We start from the raw sequence: 17,698 nt of genomic DNA, 5'->3' as shown, positions 1-17,698 counted from the left end.
ATCAGAATTTGCAGAAGCTCAGATTGCCTTGTGAGTGTCCAAACCCAAAGAGAATCCACGGGCTGCAGTCAGTGAGCTGCCCGGGCTGAGGGTACTTGGGGCAGAGCAGGGGCGATGGTGTTTGGTGTTTGGTGGCTCACAGCCATGGTGGGGCCGAGAGCAGAGCCCCTCCTCACCTCAGAAGGTTCCTTGGCCAGGCTTCAGAGAGGCAGGGGTCCTGCCTTATCTCCAGGGGAGCCATGGGGAGCAGGGGGATGCCCTCAGGGTTGGATCCTGGCTGCAGCAGACCCCAGGGCCCTGTTTCCAGGCAGGGGTGGAATGTCTCTGGACAGAGGATGCCTGACTTGATCAGCAAGCACTTAATTAGTGCTTAAAGCCTCCATCCATAGCAACTGTACACAGGAGCTGTGAGGACAGGAAAAGTTCTTCAGCAAGAACAAGCAGTGAGATGTGGGTTCCCAGACCTTCCCTCCAGAGCTGCAAACCTTCACACCAGGAGCAGCAGCCAAGAAGTGCTGGCAATGCCAGGCAGCCCAGCACAGCCCTCGCTGCTCCATCCTTGTGCATAAATTACCTCCGGGCTCTGAGCTAAACAAAGGGCCCTGAAATAATTCTGCATTTTAATAAAGTCAGCATTCGTGCCACTGTTGTCCTCACAGAAAGAGAATTTGCATTTCCCTCTGCCAGCTGTCCCCACACAGCCCCCTGGCACTCGCCTGTGTTCCCACCAAGGACGATGTTAAATTTTGTTTCTTAATCACTGTGACACCAGAAACAGGGCAGAGCTGCCCAAAGCCCCAGACTAGAGAGCACACCAGTATCTCCAAAGATGTGTCTGAAAAGCAGTGCTGTCCAAAACCCTTGTGCCAGTGGCTGTGCATGTCCCCTGTGTCCCCCCGGGTCCCCCTGGATCCCCCTGGCAGCACAGACCCCGTGGATCTGGGAGCTGGGAGGGAGAGCTGCTGCTTGCACTGCTGCTCTGGATTCCTGTAAAATCCTGCAGGTTGTGCCTCCCAAAGGGAAGGGATGCCCTGGGCTCAGGGCCTGGCACGCTGTGCCCCCAGCAGCAGCACACAGAGCAGGTGAGCAGTGTCAGGATTCTGTCAGTGCTCGTGGTGCAGGGCAGAGCCATGTGTCCTCTCTGGTGGGGCTGTCACCGCTGTCCTTTCCCCTCTCAGCCCCCTGTGCTGGACACACAGGCCAGGGGGGCTTGTCTGGCTTTCCACGCTGCCTTTCCAGCTGGACAGGGGCTGGGGCCAGGGCAGCAGAGTGTCCTGCTGGGCTCTGCAGGGACAGAGGCACCTGCCTGCCCCGGGGCTTGCCCCTCCTTCTGTCCCCAGCCCGCAGAGCTCTGTCCCACCAGTGCTGGGTTGCTGTGGGCTGAGCAAACCTCTGGCTGCAGCAGTCCCAGGGCATCCCTGCAGGGCTCTCTGTCCCCCCTGTCACCTCCATCCCAGTCCCCTCTGCTGCACCAAACCCTGCTGTGGGGGATAGCTGCGATCACAGCTCTCAGCCTGTTCAATTACTGCCAGCTAATGATGATTAATTTACAATTAAGGGCCTCTAAAGGGTAGTGTGTCTGTTAAATAAATATTGATCTTTCATTTGTGGCCACAGATATATTGCCCCAGTTAGGCACTGCAGCAGCAAAGCCAGGCTTTCCCAGACTCCCCACAGAACCCAAGATCACAGGGCTGGGGCTGCCCAGGCAGGGGGCTGGGCTTGGCTCACCCCCAGCCTGGGGGCTCTCAGGGCAAGGATCGTGCTATCTGGGGTGTTTTGGTGCTGACTGGAAATGCCCAGTCCTGCTGGTCCTGTTCCCATTTGCAGAAGCCACCCAGTCCCGAGTGCTGGAGCTCAGCAGGGATTTCTGCAGGAGTGTGGCACTCTTCTTCCTCACCTGTGATTCTTTTCCACAGGCAGATGAGGTGGAAACACCATCCCACCCCACCTCCAGCCATGTCCCAGGCAGTCCCTGAGTCCCTGCTCCTTCTCCCTAGCACATTCCCAGCCGCTGTTCCCTGTCTCCCTTCCCCTCGCAGTGCATTCCTTGGAAGCAGCCTCACCAGGAGAGCCCTCTCTGGCTCTCTCTGTTATTTCAGGCATGTATTTGGAGCAGAGCTTTTGTTCCAAATGAACACGTTGATTCATTCAGAAGTGCAGTTTCTGTTTTTGAATCAGCAGAGCTGTTTATGCTCACAGTGTCCATAAAACTGTTATTTTAGTCCTGACACTGATGCTTATGAATAAAATTTAGATCTCATTCAGAAGAACGTTAGCTGTAGCTATTTGGCTTCTTGTTAAAGCATTAATTTTTATTGAGACCACATTGCCAAGCAGCTCCTTCTGCGTCTTGCAGCAACCAAGGAGCTCAAGTGGAGACTTGGGTAGGACTGGATTGCAGCTCTCCGTGTGCAGGTGCTGATGATGGTGGGAAGCTCCCAGTCCCCCCAGGTGAGCAGGGCAGGTGGGAGCAGGGGCAGCACTCTCAGGGGATGTGCTGGACGTGTCAGGGGCTGACACAGCAGTGCCTGCTCGTGCTGGGTGGATGTTGGGTGTTCTGGTGCCAATTAGCTCTCCTATGTATTTATTGCACCTTTTTGCTCGAAGCAAGCTGTTAAATGTCAGAAACACTTTAGCATTTTAGCAGAAAGATAATTTTTAATAGATTCCACCTACAAAAAGGAGCTGACTGGCAGAATATTAAACTCGGGGAGATTTATTTTTACTCTGTGCCTCCAAACAGCTTGATACAACCATTTTTTGCATGGCTCCTTGCTGATTAATGCTGCTGTCTCTTGCCTGTCCTCCTCACTTGGTGCCGTGGCAGCTGTGGTCTCTCACATCCCATTAACCTTGTCTGCAGAAGGGATACCTGGCCAAAGTGGAGAATTAGCCCTTGTAATTAGGAATGTAAACATCTCACACTGCCTGCTAACATCCACACATCCTTCCCTGCCTGCTCCTGGTGCTTGTTAGGGCAGGATACCCCCAGACAGGCTATTCCTATCATCAGCTTCCCACACAGCAGCTTTCAGTAATTTCTAGCTGAAGAAGCATATAAAGCCCCAGTCAAACCCAGAGCAGCTTCGGCTCTTCAGGGACTGAGGTGTGTGTTGTGTCAGTGCTGGCTCTGCTCTGGAAAAGTGCACAGGCAGCTGGTGGGGTTTGCTGGGACTGTGGTGAGCCTTTCTCTTCCTCAGCAGAGCTGAAGGATGCCTGGGGCCATGGCAATGATGTTCTTAGTGATGGTGATGTTTGTACCCGGGCACAGCACCAGCCCCCCATGCCAGAGCAGAGCTCCTGAGCAGGGATGTCACCTCTGCCTGTGGCCCAGGTTTGATTTTTGGCTGAAGCTGTGTCAGTCTGTTCTCAGCCTGAGCAGTGACTCCCTAGTGCTGGATGGAGCAATTGAGTCATTGCTCATAATACTGCAGCTTCTGAAAATTCAGGTGACTTTATTTGTTTCTCAGGGATATAATGAACTGTTTTGAGTGATGTTAGATTTAATGGCTAAATCAATGTGTGTATTTAGTGTTAGCCTTTATTTTAGCACTAAGTGACATGAGATAAGCAGACTTAGAGAGTGTTAATTGGTTTGTGTTTAGCATTTACACTAATCAGACTGTGCAGTGCTGCCCAGAGCTCTTCAACACTAGTAATTCTGTTTATCCAAACCAGGAATTGTTTACTCTATTGACTGGAGTGGCATCGGGCTGTTTTTTCACTCACTTGGATGTTACACCACATGTGTGAATTAACAGAGAACCCTGGCTAACCCTGCGTGGTGCCTCACACAGTGTGTGGGGAAGGGTGGCTGGGCACACCCAGACAGACAGACAGACAGAACACAGCAGGGCAGCGGTGCCCCTGCCTTCACTGTCAGCAGTGCAGGAGGCAAGGGGAGCCTGCAGTCCCTGTCTCACCCTCTGTCCCACGGAGCTCCCATCACTGTGTTCCTGCATGGAGCTCCCATCTCCCCATTCCTGGATGGAGCTCCCTGTCCCACCCTCTGTCCCATGGAGCTCCCGTCTCCCCGTTCCTGGGTGCTGAGCTCTGGGCAGCAGGATCACAGCACTCCCTGGCCATGACCCTCACACTGAAGGGCTCTGGGTGATTTGGGGTTCGTGGCTGAGGTGCTGGGGCTGTGCTGCCCAGGGAGGGGAGCTCCCAGCTCTGCTGGGCACTGTTGGATGTGCCAGGACCCTCCTCTGCAGTTGTGACTGCCTGGCCTGGGCTCACATCCATCGTGTGCTGGCAGGAGCAGATGTCTGGGCAGGAGCCCACCGGAGCATCCCGGGAGCAGCAGCAGCACACTCTGGCCAGCCAGCAGCACTCAGCATGGCTGTGTGTTCAAAATGGCTTGAAAATTGCCTCACCATTGCTCTGCTCCCATCACCTGGCTGGTTTTATTAGAGTTGGTTTTGGATCATTGAATTTTTATCTAAACATTCACTTCCCAGCTGAGCTCTTGGAGAGCTCTGGCTCCCTGGGCTGCTGCTGAGCCCCTGGAAATGGAGCTGCCTGTAGGATGTGCTGATGGCCCTCGCTGAGCCACCCCTGCCCTTTCCCAGGGCTCACTCTGCTCCTGTGGCCCTGCCTCCTGCAGGCAGGTGTGACTCACCTGTGAGAGCCACAGTGTGCTTCCCCAGCAGGGATGCTCTGGGTCGGGGAGGTCAGAACGCCACAGGCTGCTCCTGCTCCAGGCTGGGCTGGGAGGCACAGCAAGATGAGTTCCCTTTTATTTTGCAGAGTGCTGTTTTACTGATTTCTGCCAACCAGCCCAGGGCTGGGTTGTGGTGCCCCTCAGGTGCCACCCCCGGGGAGAGTGGAGAGAAGCCAGAGCGTTTTTGTGCGGGGCTGCAGCTGCCTGTGCCAGTGCCGGGGATGGGCATTAAATCACTGTGTGAGGGCAAGCACGGGGCTGCCACTGGGGCTCAGGGAGGAAGCTTTGTGCTACCGTTTGCACTGACTGTGTGATCCGAGTCAGAATGAGAATCATAAATCTTGATTATTCTCTGTCTCAGCTGATTTGAACCAAATGCCTTGGACAGGGATATAGTTCGCATCTCGCTGAAAACTGCAAAAAAACCGATTAAATGTACAAACTGATATCAATAGCACTCTATCTCTGTTAATGCCCAAACTGTCAGAGTTTGGGGAGAGGATCCTGTGTGGGCGGGCTCTGTCCCAGCCCAGAGCAGCTTCCTGGGGGGGTTCAGGGCGGCTTTCTCCCCACTCTTATTTATTTTGGTGCCTCGTTCCTGCAGTTCTGGCTGTTATTATGATGTCGTCAATTACAGATGGCATCTCTGATTCTGATTGCACTTTGCTTACAATTAAGCATCCTATAGAAAAATGGAAATGCTGGGTCATTAACATAGTGTAATAATAAGGTAAACCATTCAATTACGGAGGAAAAACCACTTTGAATAATAAGGATATTGTATGCCTAAAAGACATTCAGATGCCAGTGTATTACCATTCTTGCATACATAATAAATGAACTTAAACCCCAAAATAATCAACAGAAGCAAATAATAAATAGCTGTGCCCTCGGCAGCAGCCTGGCTGGCATCACTCCCTCCAGGGCAGAGGAGCAGCTCTGGGGTGGGAATGGCCAGGTCTTGGATCTGGCTGGTCCTTGGCCCCTGCAGGACTTGTCTGATGCTGTGGTTGCCACTTGCACGGGGAGGAGGCAGAGAAGGGGCTGGGCACTGGTGAGCCCTGGGGCTCTGCTGGGCTCCAGGATGCAAACACTGCAGCACTGTGGATTACACGGTGGAATATTGTGCTTTGGACAGTGGAGAGGCTGATGCAATTGGGGAGGTGTTGCCACTCAGTCTCTGGGGAGGGATTTGGAGCTGGATTTGGATTTGGCTACCTCGAGGAAGTGCTGAGAGCCCAGGACCTGCCCTGCTGCACTGACAGCCAGAAAAGGAGCAGGTGACTGCAGGGGTGAAGGTGCAGAGGGTCCGGGCCGCCTCCTGTGGCAGCCTTGGTGCTGGTTTTGCGCCCAGCCTTTCTGTTCCCGGTGGCAGCAGGGCAGGAGTTCCCCTCCCATCCGGAGCTCAGCGCAGGCTGTGAACGATTGCTGCTGTTCTCAGCCTGCTCGCAGTATCGCTCCTCCATAACAATTCCCAGCCTTTTAGCTGCTGATGGCTCACCTATTACTGTGGCACTGCGTTAGGATAAGATCCAGATACATCTGAAGAATGGAATTTATTTACTCTTTTCCCTGAAAAGCTTTTAGTATGATACAGCTGTGGTGCTTTCACTTAGGCAGCCATTATTGCCAGGGTGTTTTTCCTGGTAGAATTAAATTTTCCAGAAGATGAACAGGGACTCCTAGGGATATGCAGCTCCAAACCACTCTATTTTAATATTTTACTTCCCTGGCCGTCTTTGGGAAGGGCCCATCCCATCTTTGGGAAACTGGAGTGGTTTGAGCCCCCCAGTTGAGTCTGGCCAGTGTTAGGTGTGAGCACAGAGCTCTCCCCGTGAGCTGCACCTTTCCCACATCCAACTGGCTGTTCCAGGAACCGCAGCCTGCAATACCAACAGCATCTATTATTGACAGTCTGGAAACTTCCACAGGCATCACTTAGCAACCGTGAAGGCTGAGCTGGGTGGGAGCATCCTGCACATCCTGCACGGGTGTCCCTGTGGGCTCCTGCTGCTCTGCCTGGGGCTGGGGGCTCGTCCTGCTGCGTGTTGGTCCTGAGCTCCAGACTGGGATCCCAAGGAGTGGGAAGGGAAGGGAAGGGAAGGGAAGGGAAGGTGTGTGTGATGTGCATGTTTCAGAGGTTTCTGTCCTGCAGACATTGCGTGTGCATCAGCATTTCATGTAGCTCTCACTGGCATGGGCAGGCAAAAAACAGTGAAAGTGAGTGAAGGGGCACTGAGGGGACTTGAACTCCTGTGTGGAAGGGAAATCTGGACTGGGAGCAGACTGGCTGGACTTGAACATCCTCAGGAAGAGGAGCAGAACTCACCCCTGCCAGCCCGTGGGTCCCCATTCCAGGGCTTTGCTGTGACTGTGACTAATACAGTAATTAAATCTGGCAGATGACACTAAGAGATTCCCAGTGAGTAGGATCATGGTGCTTCTGTAGAGAATGGCAGTGAGACTTTGTCAAAATAATTTTGACAGCAGAGGGGTTAGAAATACGCATTTCCAGCCTTTTTTACAAGCTTTCCATGGCTGACTGCTGACCAACAATAAATCTTGCACTAAAATTGGAGAGATTGGGCCAAATTTATCCCTGGTCAAACAATGTTCCACTGAATACACATCTCCATCCACAGAGCTGAGGTTCCTTTGCACAGCCAAAGCCAAGTGGTGCTGAGGGCTGTTTGTGACGCCTGAGCAGGTGTGTGCTGACACAGATGTGCCCTGTGCTGATACAGATGTGCTCCTGGCCAGGAGCTCCCCAGGGGCAGCAGCCAGGATGCCCCTGTAGATCCCACAGCTGCTGGGGAGGAGGGCAGGGCTCCCCATCAGGAGTCACATCAGCCACTTCCCCATCCTGAACCCCTCAGCTCTAAGCTGAGCCTGTGCAGTCTGTGAGAGCTGTGCACTGACAGGCAAGGGATTTCAGCACAAGGCAGCAGCCACATCCCAGAGGAGATCCACTTGAGCAAAGAACAGAAGAAAGCAAGATTTAGCATTAGGATCATAATTCCAGATTACATTGTGCAAGTATCAACAGTCTATACTCATGAGAGCCTTGGGGAGCACAATGCTGCAGCAGCTCTCCCAGCTAGCCTGATCAGTGAGGGTTGGTTTTAATTGCAGCTGAATGGATCTAACCTTGTGATGTCTGTTCACAAAGCATTGCCAGATTAATATAGGTTCCATAGCTGCTTCTGCTAAAAGACTTTAATAGATCAGCTTAGTACTCTGCTCCATGATTATAGCATTCCTACCCACCTATCATGCCTGAGCCAGATGGTCCCAGTGAAATCAGAGCATATTTTTATTTTTGTCTGCTACTCAGCCACCTGCCCACTGATTTTGCTGCACAGTGGTAGGAGGAGAGGAGACTCCAGTGTGCCCCCTGCCCCTTTCCCTAGCCCCGGTGTGCCCCACCTCCTGAGGGAGCCCGGAGGAGGCACAGGAAGGCTGAGTGTTCCCTCAGGGAGGCTTGCCCGGCCCTCTGGAGGGTGGCCACACTCCTGGCCAGCAGCGTGGCTCTGACTCCTGGCACAGACACGGCATCCCCAGGGTGCTGGGGATGTTTCCAGTTCCGTCGGTGATGAGAGCCATTAGGAAGGCACAAGTACTAAAGAGATCTTGAGCGATGCCTATAAAACCTTTGAATCCCTGACAGAATCAATAGCAGGTTCTCAGGAGTGACTTCTTATCCAGGCAAACTTAAGCACATGCCAATGAGCCATTAAAGATTTTGCATTTTGTGGAGCCACAGAAGCCCTTTCATTGCAGCTGTTGGACTCTAGACTAGGCGATATTGTGAAAAATCACATTACAAGCAGACTGTGCTCCAAAGGCATTTTGCTGCGTGTCTGGGGTGTGCTGGGATGCTGTTGTGAGTGACATCCTCCCTGCAGGGCCCTGGGCTGGGAGCCGAGCCCTGGACGGCTGCGGGGAGCGCAGCCAGCCCTGCCAGGACAGCAGAGGGGACAGGGAGGGGACAGGGGAGCTGCGCCCGTGCCGTGGAGGCCCTGGGGTGGCCCTGAGGTGCAGCCGTGGGTGCCCTGGGCCGTGCCGGCCTGTGTGGGGTGGCCGCAGCCCCCGGCACCGGTATTGACACGGCTCCCAGTTCGGCATCTCGGTTGCCATGGCAGCTCCGAGCTGAGATCCCATCAGCTCTCGGCTGGTGAACACGCGTTAGCACCTGCGTTGGTATGGCAACGGCACCGGTACCGGCACCGGCACCGGTAACGGAACCGGAACCGGTAACGGAACCGGTAACGGCAACGGAACCGGCAACGGCACCGGTACCGGTAACGGAACTGGCAACGGCACCGGTAACGGCACCGGTAACGGCACCGGTAACGGAACCGGCAACGGCAACGGCATCGGTAACGGAACCGGCAACGGAACCGGTAACGGCACCGATAACGGAACCGGCAACGGCATCGGTAACGGAACCGGCAACGGAACCGGCAACGGCACCGGTAACGGCAACGGCACCGCGTCCGCCGGCGCTGTGGATGGACGGACGGACAGACGGATAGATGGACATTGGGACGGACATTGGGACGGACAGACGGCTCCAGGCAGCCCTGGCCGGAGGGCTGGCCCTGCTCAGGGCACTGGCACTGCCGAGCCCCTGCTGCTTCTTGTTCCCTGCTGCACTGCGATCCCCATCCAGCTGTGGCTGCCACATCTGCACGGCCTGGGGGACGCTGGGCTGGCTCAGAGCAAGGACGTGTCCTGGCAGCCCCAAACTGAGTTCCCAGAGCGTTCTGCGTGAACACTGAATGGCTTTGGAAACTCTGGGAAGAGGAAAAGTTCCTTGTCTTGGAGAGGGAAGCCAACGGTACAGGCAGCCACTAATTTGGGGTTATGAGCCCTGCAAAAGCAGAACAGCAGTCACAGACAGGGGTGGCTCACCCCCTCCTCCCAGATTTCTAACCATTAAACTCTTCCACTGAGTCCCCTGGGGATGGTTTGTGTTCCTTTGGCCCCCAGTCTGACCTGGCACTTGCTTTTCTGAAAGGGCTTTCTAATTTGTGTTTAGTGTTTTTTAACAGACATATGTGAGCTGTTTGAATTAGAGCAATGTGAATCTATTAGGCAGCGACAGATGCAAGTTTTGTGTCTCTTATTAGAAGGGATTGGCTTCTGAGGTTTAGTGATGTGCAAAGGATTGGACTTTGGAGAGATTAAAATTATTTTCAGCGTTAAGCACAATATTTCTGAGCTAATGCACTCACTCTTGAATATAGATTCACAGACCGAAAAGATTATAAAACATTAAACCTATGTAAATTCAGCTGTAAATTTATGTTTGAACAAATTCAACAAGAGATTTGACTCGGGGGCTTATAGCAAATGGGTTCTGCTTTAAATGCTTACTGCGGGCTCGGTTGCAATGCCGCTCTCCCCTTGAAAGTCCCACGCCTGCTGAATTACTGGCAGGTCACAGCTGACAGCTCAAGCAATTATAGTGGAATGTGTTAATAATAAAAAGGGAAAGGATTCATGTTTGTCTTTTCAGCAGACAAAAGCAGCTGTTTGCTCCACCCCAAGGAGCAGCAGAGAGGAGCTCTGTGGGCAGGTGAACCTTGCAGCACCTGGCCATTTCCTCTTTCCATGGCAGCCGTGCAAATCCTTGTCCTCCTCTGCCATTCCCCAAGCCTGGGAGTTGCTATGAACTTTTTTCTCTTGTTGAGAACATGAAAATACAGTTAACAAAGACTCCTTTTGAGTGGGATTGCAGGAAACCTGCAACATCGTGAACAAGCTGCCTACACAGAGATAAATGACAGCTGTGACTGAAGGAATAAACAAGATAATCTGGATTTAAATAAACCACAAGGGGATTTTGGCAACATGCAAATTCGCAAATTTATAAAATGTATCCTTTGAAAATAAAGAGCTTGTTTGAAGGCAGCAGTTAAGAACAATTACTGCAGCACATTTTCCCAGTGAGGGCTTAGAGCTGGCCCCTGCTCCGAGCCAGGGCAGGCAGGAGCCAGCTGTGCTGCTGCCACCCTCGGTGGCACAGGGCACAGACCTGAAGGAGGGACAGCAGCAGGGAAGGCCCTGGGCAGCTCAGCCTCTGGGCACTGCACTGGGGAATGAACAGCAATGGCCCAGGCCAGTACTCAGTGATATATAATATAATAATAATGTGTATTGGATCGTCTGCTTGGAGGTAATTCCTGGCTCCAAGGCCAGCAGACAGTTTGGCTTTGGCCCTGCACAGGGTGGGGATGATTCCTGTCCCATGAGGGAACAGAGGATTTGTTCATCCCTGTGCCAGCAGAGCTCCTGCCAGTGCTTTGCTGGCACTGCTGCCCTTTCTCAGGTGAGTGATGGAGACAGAAAAGGGGCAGGTGAGGGGACACCAGAGCAGAGCCCTGAGCAGACACATCCCATCCCATTATCCCATCCCATCCCATCATCCCATCCCATCCCATTATCCCATCCCATTATCCCATCCCATCCCATTATCCCATCCCATCCCTTCAGCTCCTGCCCTGTGAGCACATCTGTGCACGCTGTGCATGTTCAGCCCCGCCTCGAGAGGGCCACAAACAGTGCAGGGAAAGGCCCAGGGTGCTCCAGAGGGAGCAGAGCCCAGCCCCAGGCTGCACACTGCTCTGCACCAGCCTCTGCAGGGAGCGATGCAGGGCAGGGCTGTGCCTCACACACGGAGCTGCTTGGAATTCCGCCGGCACACACGCAATTAGGGCAGAGCACATGGCACAGCTCTGTGAAGGTTAACTGCTCTGAGGAGCGTTCCTGCTGTGCCAGAGGCTCGGCTGCTCCAGCTTTAACACCCTTGTTATTGCCAGCAGCAGGAGCTGCCCGTGCTGAGTGCTGCTCTGTGCTTGGCAGCACTTACCTGTGCAGGTACCTGACCCCAGGGCTGCCGGCTCCAGCCTCCATCACCTGCACAGCTCAGCACATGGGCAGGGGCTCTCAGACACAGCAGGGGTTGGGGTAAAGCCTTTCTCTGTGTATGTCCCAGAGCCACAGCAGCTCCGGGCTCTGCAAGGCCAGGGTGTCTTGGGGACACACTCTGGCTTCCAGCTTTGTGCTTAAAACTGTACAGCAAAAGCTGAATCTGCTTCTCCTCCTCTTTTCCTTGATCACTGCTTCCCCATTTTCTCTCCTCAGGGCCAGCCCATCCATCCGTTTGTCTTTATTGTGCACGGAGTTAAACACAGTCCTTAAATGTGGCAACACTTCCAGGTTATTAGCTCTGCAATTTCTTGGCTCCTGTTTATTGTGGTAGCATCATCTGAAGGGGCAGTAGTAATTAACATGTTTGTTCATGCTTCTTTTATAAACCCCCGGTGTGTTTGTTTGATACTAACCGAACCACAAGCCCTGGGACATCTGGAGCTGCTGTGGGGAGGGGACAGCACGGTGGCTGCTGTCCCTGCTGCGGGTGGCTCACTGCCCATCCTCCCCTGGCAGCTGGTAGCCCTGGGCACCGAGTGGGCACCGGGCAGCGCTGCTGGGGCAGCACCTCCCACTCCCCCAGCCCTGCAGGACAGCAGTGAGCACCCAAGGGCTCATCTCTGATCTGCTCTGGGGCTTGCTGGGATGTGCAGAGCCATAAAAGCTGCTTCCTTCCCACAGGACTGTTAAATCTGGATACTGGATTCCCCAGGGAAGCTGGTCTGTAATTCTGCAGCTTCTGCAGTCCCCAAGTGCTCCTATCCCTCTATATTTGTTCAGGGTTTTCTTAAAGGAATAAATACCTCAAGATGCATTGTTCTGACTAATCCTTGCCCCCTTCGTGTCCCTGCTGCTCCAGTGGCTGATGCACGGCCTGCATGGAGCACAGAGTGCTCTGAGGACAGGCTTGCATTGCCTTGCCCTTGGGAAGGCAGCTCCAGCAGGTGCCCATGCAGCCCTGAGCCACATTGCTGCTGCTCACACTGACACTGTGCAGCAGGAAAGGAGCTGCAGCAGCACAGGGCAGCCAAGGAATGCCAACCTCTTCACCCAGAGTGCTGAGGACACTGGCAGCCCTGTGGCAGCCCCAAACCCAGCCTCACTCTTGCCTTGGCCCGAGACCCCTCATCCCCCCGGGAGCAGAACAAGGCTGGTGGGCTGGGTGGCACCAGCAGCGAGTACACAAATGCCAGGGGGGTTAAAGGCACTTGTGCCCCTTGCAGTGTAGTACCAGGTGGCACTGGCAGCACATCCTGACACTGACAGGCTGTGCTGTCACCTGCTGCTGCTCCAGGCTCCAGCTGCTCTCCCCAAAGTGGCTCTTCCTGGGCCCAGCATTGACGTCAGCAGTGCTGTGGCTGTGGCTGCCCAAGGTGCTCTCACAGAGCCATTTCAGGCCTATTCACATTATTTCCTCACCATATGTTTGTGCTAAAAATAGTTGCAATACAAAGGGATAATCCTGCAAGGCCATGGGCATTGCCATCCCCCATGTCTGACACAGGAGCCCAGTGCTGTGAGTGCTTCCCTGGGGCAGCCACCCTGCTCCTGTCCTTGGCTTCCCTGGGGCAGCCACCCCATCCCTGTCCTTGGCTTCCCTGGGGCAGCCACCCCATCCCTGTCCTTGGCACGGTGGCAGGGCTGGGGCTGTCCCCAGCCAGGCACAGTCTGGTGGCTGTGGGCAGCAGGCAGGTCCCTCCCTGGTGTGGCACAGCCCCCAGCCCCGGTGTGTCACAGCCTCCAGCCCTGGTGTGTCACAGCCCCCAGCCCTGGTGTGGCACAGCCCCCAGCCCCGGTGCCACCTGGCAGCACCGCGGGTGAACGAGGCTGTGTCACTCCTGCAGGTGTCATCTTGTGGGTGCCTTCCAGTTCAGCTTTTTCTGGGATTCTGTGATCACCCTCTGGCTGGCTGTGATAATCTTTAATGGTGGCACTGGGACAAGAATTTACCTCTTCATTTTCTTAGACATAACTGCTATCTCACTGCAGTTTCATTTTACAGTATAGTAATATGCTATCCAGGAAAATCTTGCTACGTGCTAATTTATCCAGTAGGCAAATTCCTTTTGGCTAATAAAAGTGCTTGCACAGGAAGCTCAACACCCAGCAGCAATTAATTATTGACAGAGCATGTGAATTAGAGATAAAAGAAAAGTCATTCTTTCTCACACACAAGATAGTAAATAAATTTAATTATTGTACTAGAAGCAAGGGATCTTATTCTGTATTAAGTTTTATTAGCTGAGACATTTAAAAGCATGTCATCGTAACAAAAAGGTCCTGTGTAATCCGAGCCGCGCCGCTCGTACACGCTCTGGAGTGAATGGGCTTAATTGAGCAAAAGGAGCAGATGGCTTTGTGAGCAGGCAGGTATTGTGCAGCTTTCCTGTCAATTAGCTTTGCTCTACCTACACCTATGGCTAATTGTCTGCATAATGTGTCACCAAGGTTGACTTTGCATGTTGGGTGCCCACGGCCAGGGGCTGAGAAGAAACAAAGGCAGAAAGGTTTGGGTCAGAGGGTGACACAGGGGTGACACAGGGGTGACACAGGGGTGACAGCATCCCTCCTCCTGCATGTCCCACCCACACCTGCACAAGGTGCCCCGTCCTGAGCCTGGCCCCTCGCTAACCACCCCCTCTGCCTCTGCACAGGAACGTGATGCCCAAGACCCTGGAGGGGCAGATCACCATGGAGAAGACCCCCAGCTACTTCGTCACCAACGAGGCCCCGCGGCGCATCCACAGCATGGCCAAGGACACGAAGCTGATCGTGGTGGTTCGGAACCCTGTCACCAGGGCCATCTCTGACTACACACAGACCCTCTCCAAAAAGCCAGAGATCCCCACCTTCGAGGTGCTGGCCTTCAAGAACCGGACCCTGGGGCTGATCGATGCCTCCTGGAGCGCCATCCGCATCGGCATTTACGCCCTGCACTTGGAAAACTGGCTGCAGTACTTCCCCCTGTCCCAGATCCTGTTTGTCAGTGGTGAGAGGCTCATCACTGACCCAGCTGGGGAAATGGCCAAGGTCCAGGACTTCTTAGGCCTCAAGAGGATTGTGACAGAGAAGCATTTTTATTTTAATAAAACGAAGGGGTTTCCCTGTCTAAAGAAGCCAGAGGACAGCAGTGCTCCCCGGTGTTTGGGCAAGTCCAAGGGTCGAACTCACCCCAAAATAGACCCAGACGTCATCCACAGACTGAGGAAGTTTTACAAACCTTTCAATGTCATGTTTTACCAAATGACAGGCCAGGATTTCCAGTGGGAGCAGGAAGAAAGTGATAAGTAGAACCACAAAAATCAGGAAAAAATCTTTTTTTGTTTTTGGGATGTGAATCATCATTTGAGACCCAAAACTCTCTTGGGGCCAGCGGCTCAGCCCTGTGTGTCACAGGCTCTTGTGTTGCCAGGGCTGCAGCAGAAGTGGCCCCACGTGCCCAGCTCTGGAACTGTCGTGTCCTGTCACCTTGGGCTGTCCCACGGCAGCGCTGGGGTCAGGGCAGGGGGAGGAGGAGGAGGAGGAGGAGGCAGGGGGAGCAGGGCTCCTCAGGGTCGTGGGGCACTCTGTGCCCACGTTTCACTGCTGGTGGCCCCTTGCAGGCAGGACCAGACCTGCTGCCACGGCGAGCAGGGCGAGGGGGTGGCTCCCAAAACCCAGATTGGATTTCTCCTGCCCTGCACTTTACTTTTGCCCAAACAGCAGCATCAGATCTGGTAAATTCAGGCCTTGTGCACTCACATGCACACTGGTCTTTGTGTGTGGAAGGAATAAAGCCAGTTATGCTGCAAAGGAACTACGTACAGGAACTTCATTTGCACCAAACGTTTCAATTACTTCTTGCACTAAAACTAGAATTTACCAAGTGCCACCTGGCCTCAATTCTCCTCTGAGTGATGGGTGCACCTCCACTGTTGGAAGAGAGTTGTTCCTTCTTTGCTGAGATGCTCAGTGAGATCAGAACTGGGGTCCCCCCGGGTCTCCACCCTCCTGGAAGCTGAAGGAACATTCCCAGCTCCCCAGGAGCGAGCCAGGCTCGCACTGCCCAGCCAGGCTGTGCCCGGGCACTGCGTGGTGCCACCCGTGTCCACAGGGCACCTCCTGGCAGGGCTGTGCCTTTCGTTTGCACCTTGAAAATGCAATCCCTGCTGCTTGCTGTGGACAGCTGGGGTTGCAGAACAGGGAAGCAGCCTTCATCTTACTCCAGAATTACAAAAGAGCTGTTAATTCCCAGGGCAAGCAGTGCCCAGCACACAAAACCTCTGCTTTCTGGTGGAAGTGACCGAGTCACCCAAATTCGCAAATCCTGGCAGAAAGTACAGAACAATCCCATATCCTCCCTCGATGCCCAGTGCCACAGAGCTGTTTGCCAAGGGCAGCACTGCCACACCTGCACAGCTCCACCTGCACTGCTGCAGGAAAGCAGAGGGGAGCCAAGGTGGAATGCAGGGCTGCTGACAGGGTGCCTGGCACGGTGATTTCTCAGGGCTCTCAGGCACTGCTGGCAGCTCTCCTGGCTCTGCTCAGGGCTGGGATTGCCTCCAGCCTGGGCTGTAGGCACACGAGAGCCCCGTCCCGTGGGGCAGCAGAGGGGCAGGGTGGGGTTCCAGGGCTGCCTTCTGATGGAGGTGAAGGAGCTCCTGCAGCTCCAGCTGGCCGGATGGGATCACTGCTGGCCGGATGGGATCACTGCTGCACTCCCTGGGTGACAAGCTGAGCCTGCTCAGGGTTCCAGGGCCTGTCTGTGGCTCACCAGCCATGAAGTGGTGCCTTGGACTGGGTGAGAAGAGCTGAAGCCATTTGCACCATTTACTGCAGGCATCACATCACTCCCATCAGCCTGGGCACATTTACAAACAGCTCCTGACATCGCACAAGTTTCACAGACCCACCAACTCCCAAATTACTACAGGAAAATGGGAAGTATGTAAGAACGATCTCACGGTGTTTCACACATCATTAAAATGTCCCAGCAGGTCCTGCACGAGTCCTGCTGCTGCATCATTTGGTGCAAGATGCTGAAAGGAGCAGCAGGGGCTGCAGGCCCGGTGTCCCCTCAGCAGAGGGATGTCTGGGAATGTCTGTCTGTCCCAGAGCTGCGCCCAGCCTGCTGTGGGGCTGGGCTGGGCTGCTGGCTCTGCTGCCTGCCCCGGGGGCTCAGCTCTGGGGCATGGTGGCTCCTGGGGGGCTGGGGACACGCTGTGCCCCTCTGCCTGCCCCCACACTCACTCCTGTTATTTCTGCCATATATTCAGAGGTTTATTTTTTATACCAGACGCCATCTCCAGCTCAGCAGGAGCTGAGGGTGCCCACTGGCAGAGGAGACCCTGCTCCTGTGCCCTGAGTGCCCCCAGCCCTGTCCCCAGGTGCTGCCAGCCCTGCAGGGACACGCCAGGCACCCTGGGCTGGGCTGGGCTGGGCTGGGCTGGGGGTGGTGTTATTTTGTTTTGTTCTTTGGAAATGCCCCCCATGTATGCCCCACTGCAGCTGGGGCTGGATGGGGGGCGGATTTTCTATCTGGCCAGAGAGAGGCCTGCCAAATGAGAGTCAGGTTAATAACACTTTTTTTAAAAAAAAACCTATTCAAATGTCAGCATTAGAATACACAGGAAATTGAATTTTGTATTTGGTTTCAATTAGCAAAGCATAAATTATATTTAATTTTATACACAGACTGAGTGATTCATTGTTCTGGAAAAGCTGGTACTTTCTGGTTCAGAGACTGGAAATGGAGAGTGGCTCTGTTCTGAACCTTCCTTGCTGTGCTGTCACTGCCTCCCCAGTGCGTCTCTGTCCGTCAGTGTCTCTGTACCTGAGCGATGTGACTGTCCTGAGCTGAACCCTGGAACCCCAGCACTCAACAATAAATCATTGTAGCAGCTGCAGCTCTCGGCTCCGTTTCTCTTGGTCCCCCCAGCAGCACCAACAGCCCACGAAGCCACAACAGGAGCCACCACAGGAAACGCTGGCCATGAGCTGCCCCCAGCCAGCCCAGCTTGTCCCCAGCCAGCCCAGCTTGCCCCACAGGCCATGGCCCCACAGCCAGAAGGGCTGGGGAGGGCTCACACTGCAGCCAGGACCAGTCAGGACCAGGAC

General features: G+C 54.2%; 1 protein-coding gene across 1 annotated transcript in view; it reads left to right on the top strand.

Moving 5' to 3' along the window:
• The window catches only part of HS3ST4 (heparan sulfate-glucosamine 3-sulfotransferase 4), a 54,066-nt gene extending 36,579 nt beyond the window's left edge, over nucleotides 1–17,487 (top strand). The window contains exon 2 of the mRNA XM_014886371.2: nucleotides 14,257–17,487. Within this exon, the coding sequence (XP_014741857.1) occupies nucleotides 14,257–14,893 (637 nt within the window). The 3' untranslated portion in view covers nucleotides 14,894–17,487. The remainder of the gene's footprint in view (nucleotides 1–14,256) is intronic.
• The last annotated feature ends 211 nt before the right edge of the window (nucleotides 17,488–17,698 follow it).

The sequence above is a fragment of the Sturnus vulgaris genome, chromosome 16, assembly GCF_052056855.1.
Source record: "Sturnus vulgaris isolate bStuVul1 chromosome 16, bStuVul1.hap1, whole genome shotgun sequence".
Classification (NCBI taxonomy): domain Eukaryota; kingdom Metazoa; phylum Chordata; class Aves; order Passeriformes; family Sturnidae; genus Sturnus; species Sturnus vulgaris.
This window is presented reverse-complemented; position numbering and strand designations above follow the sequence as displayed.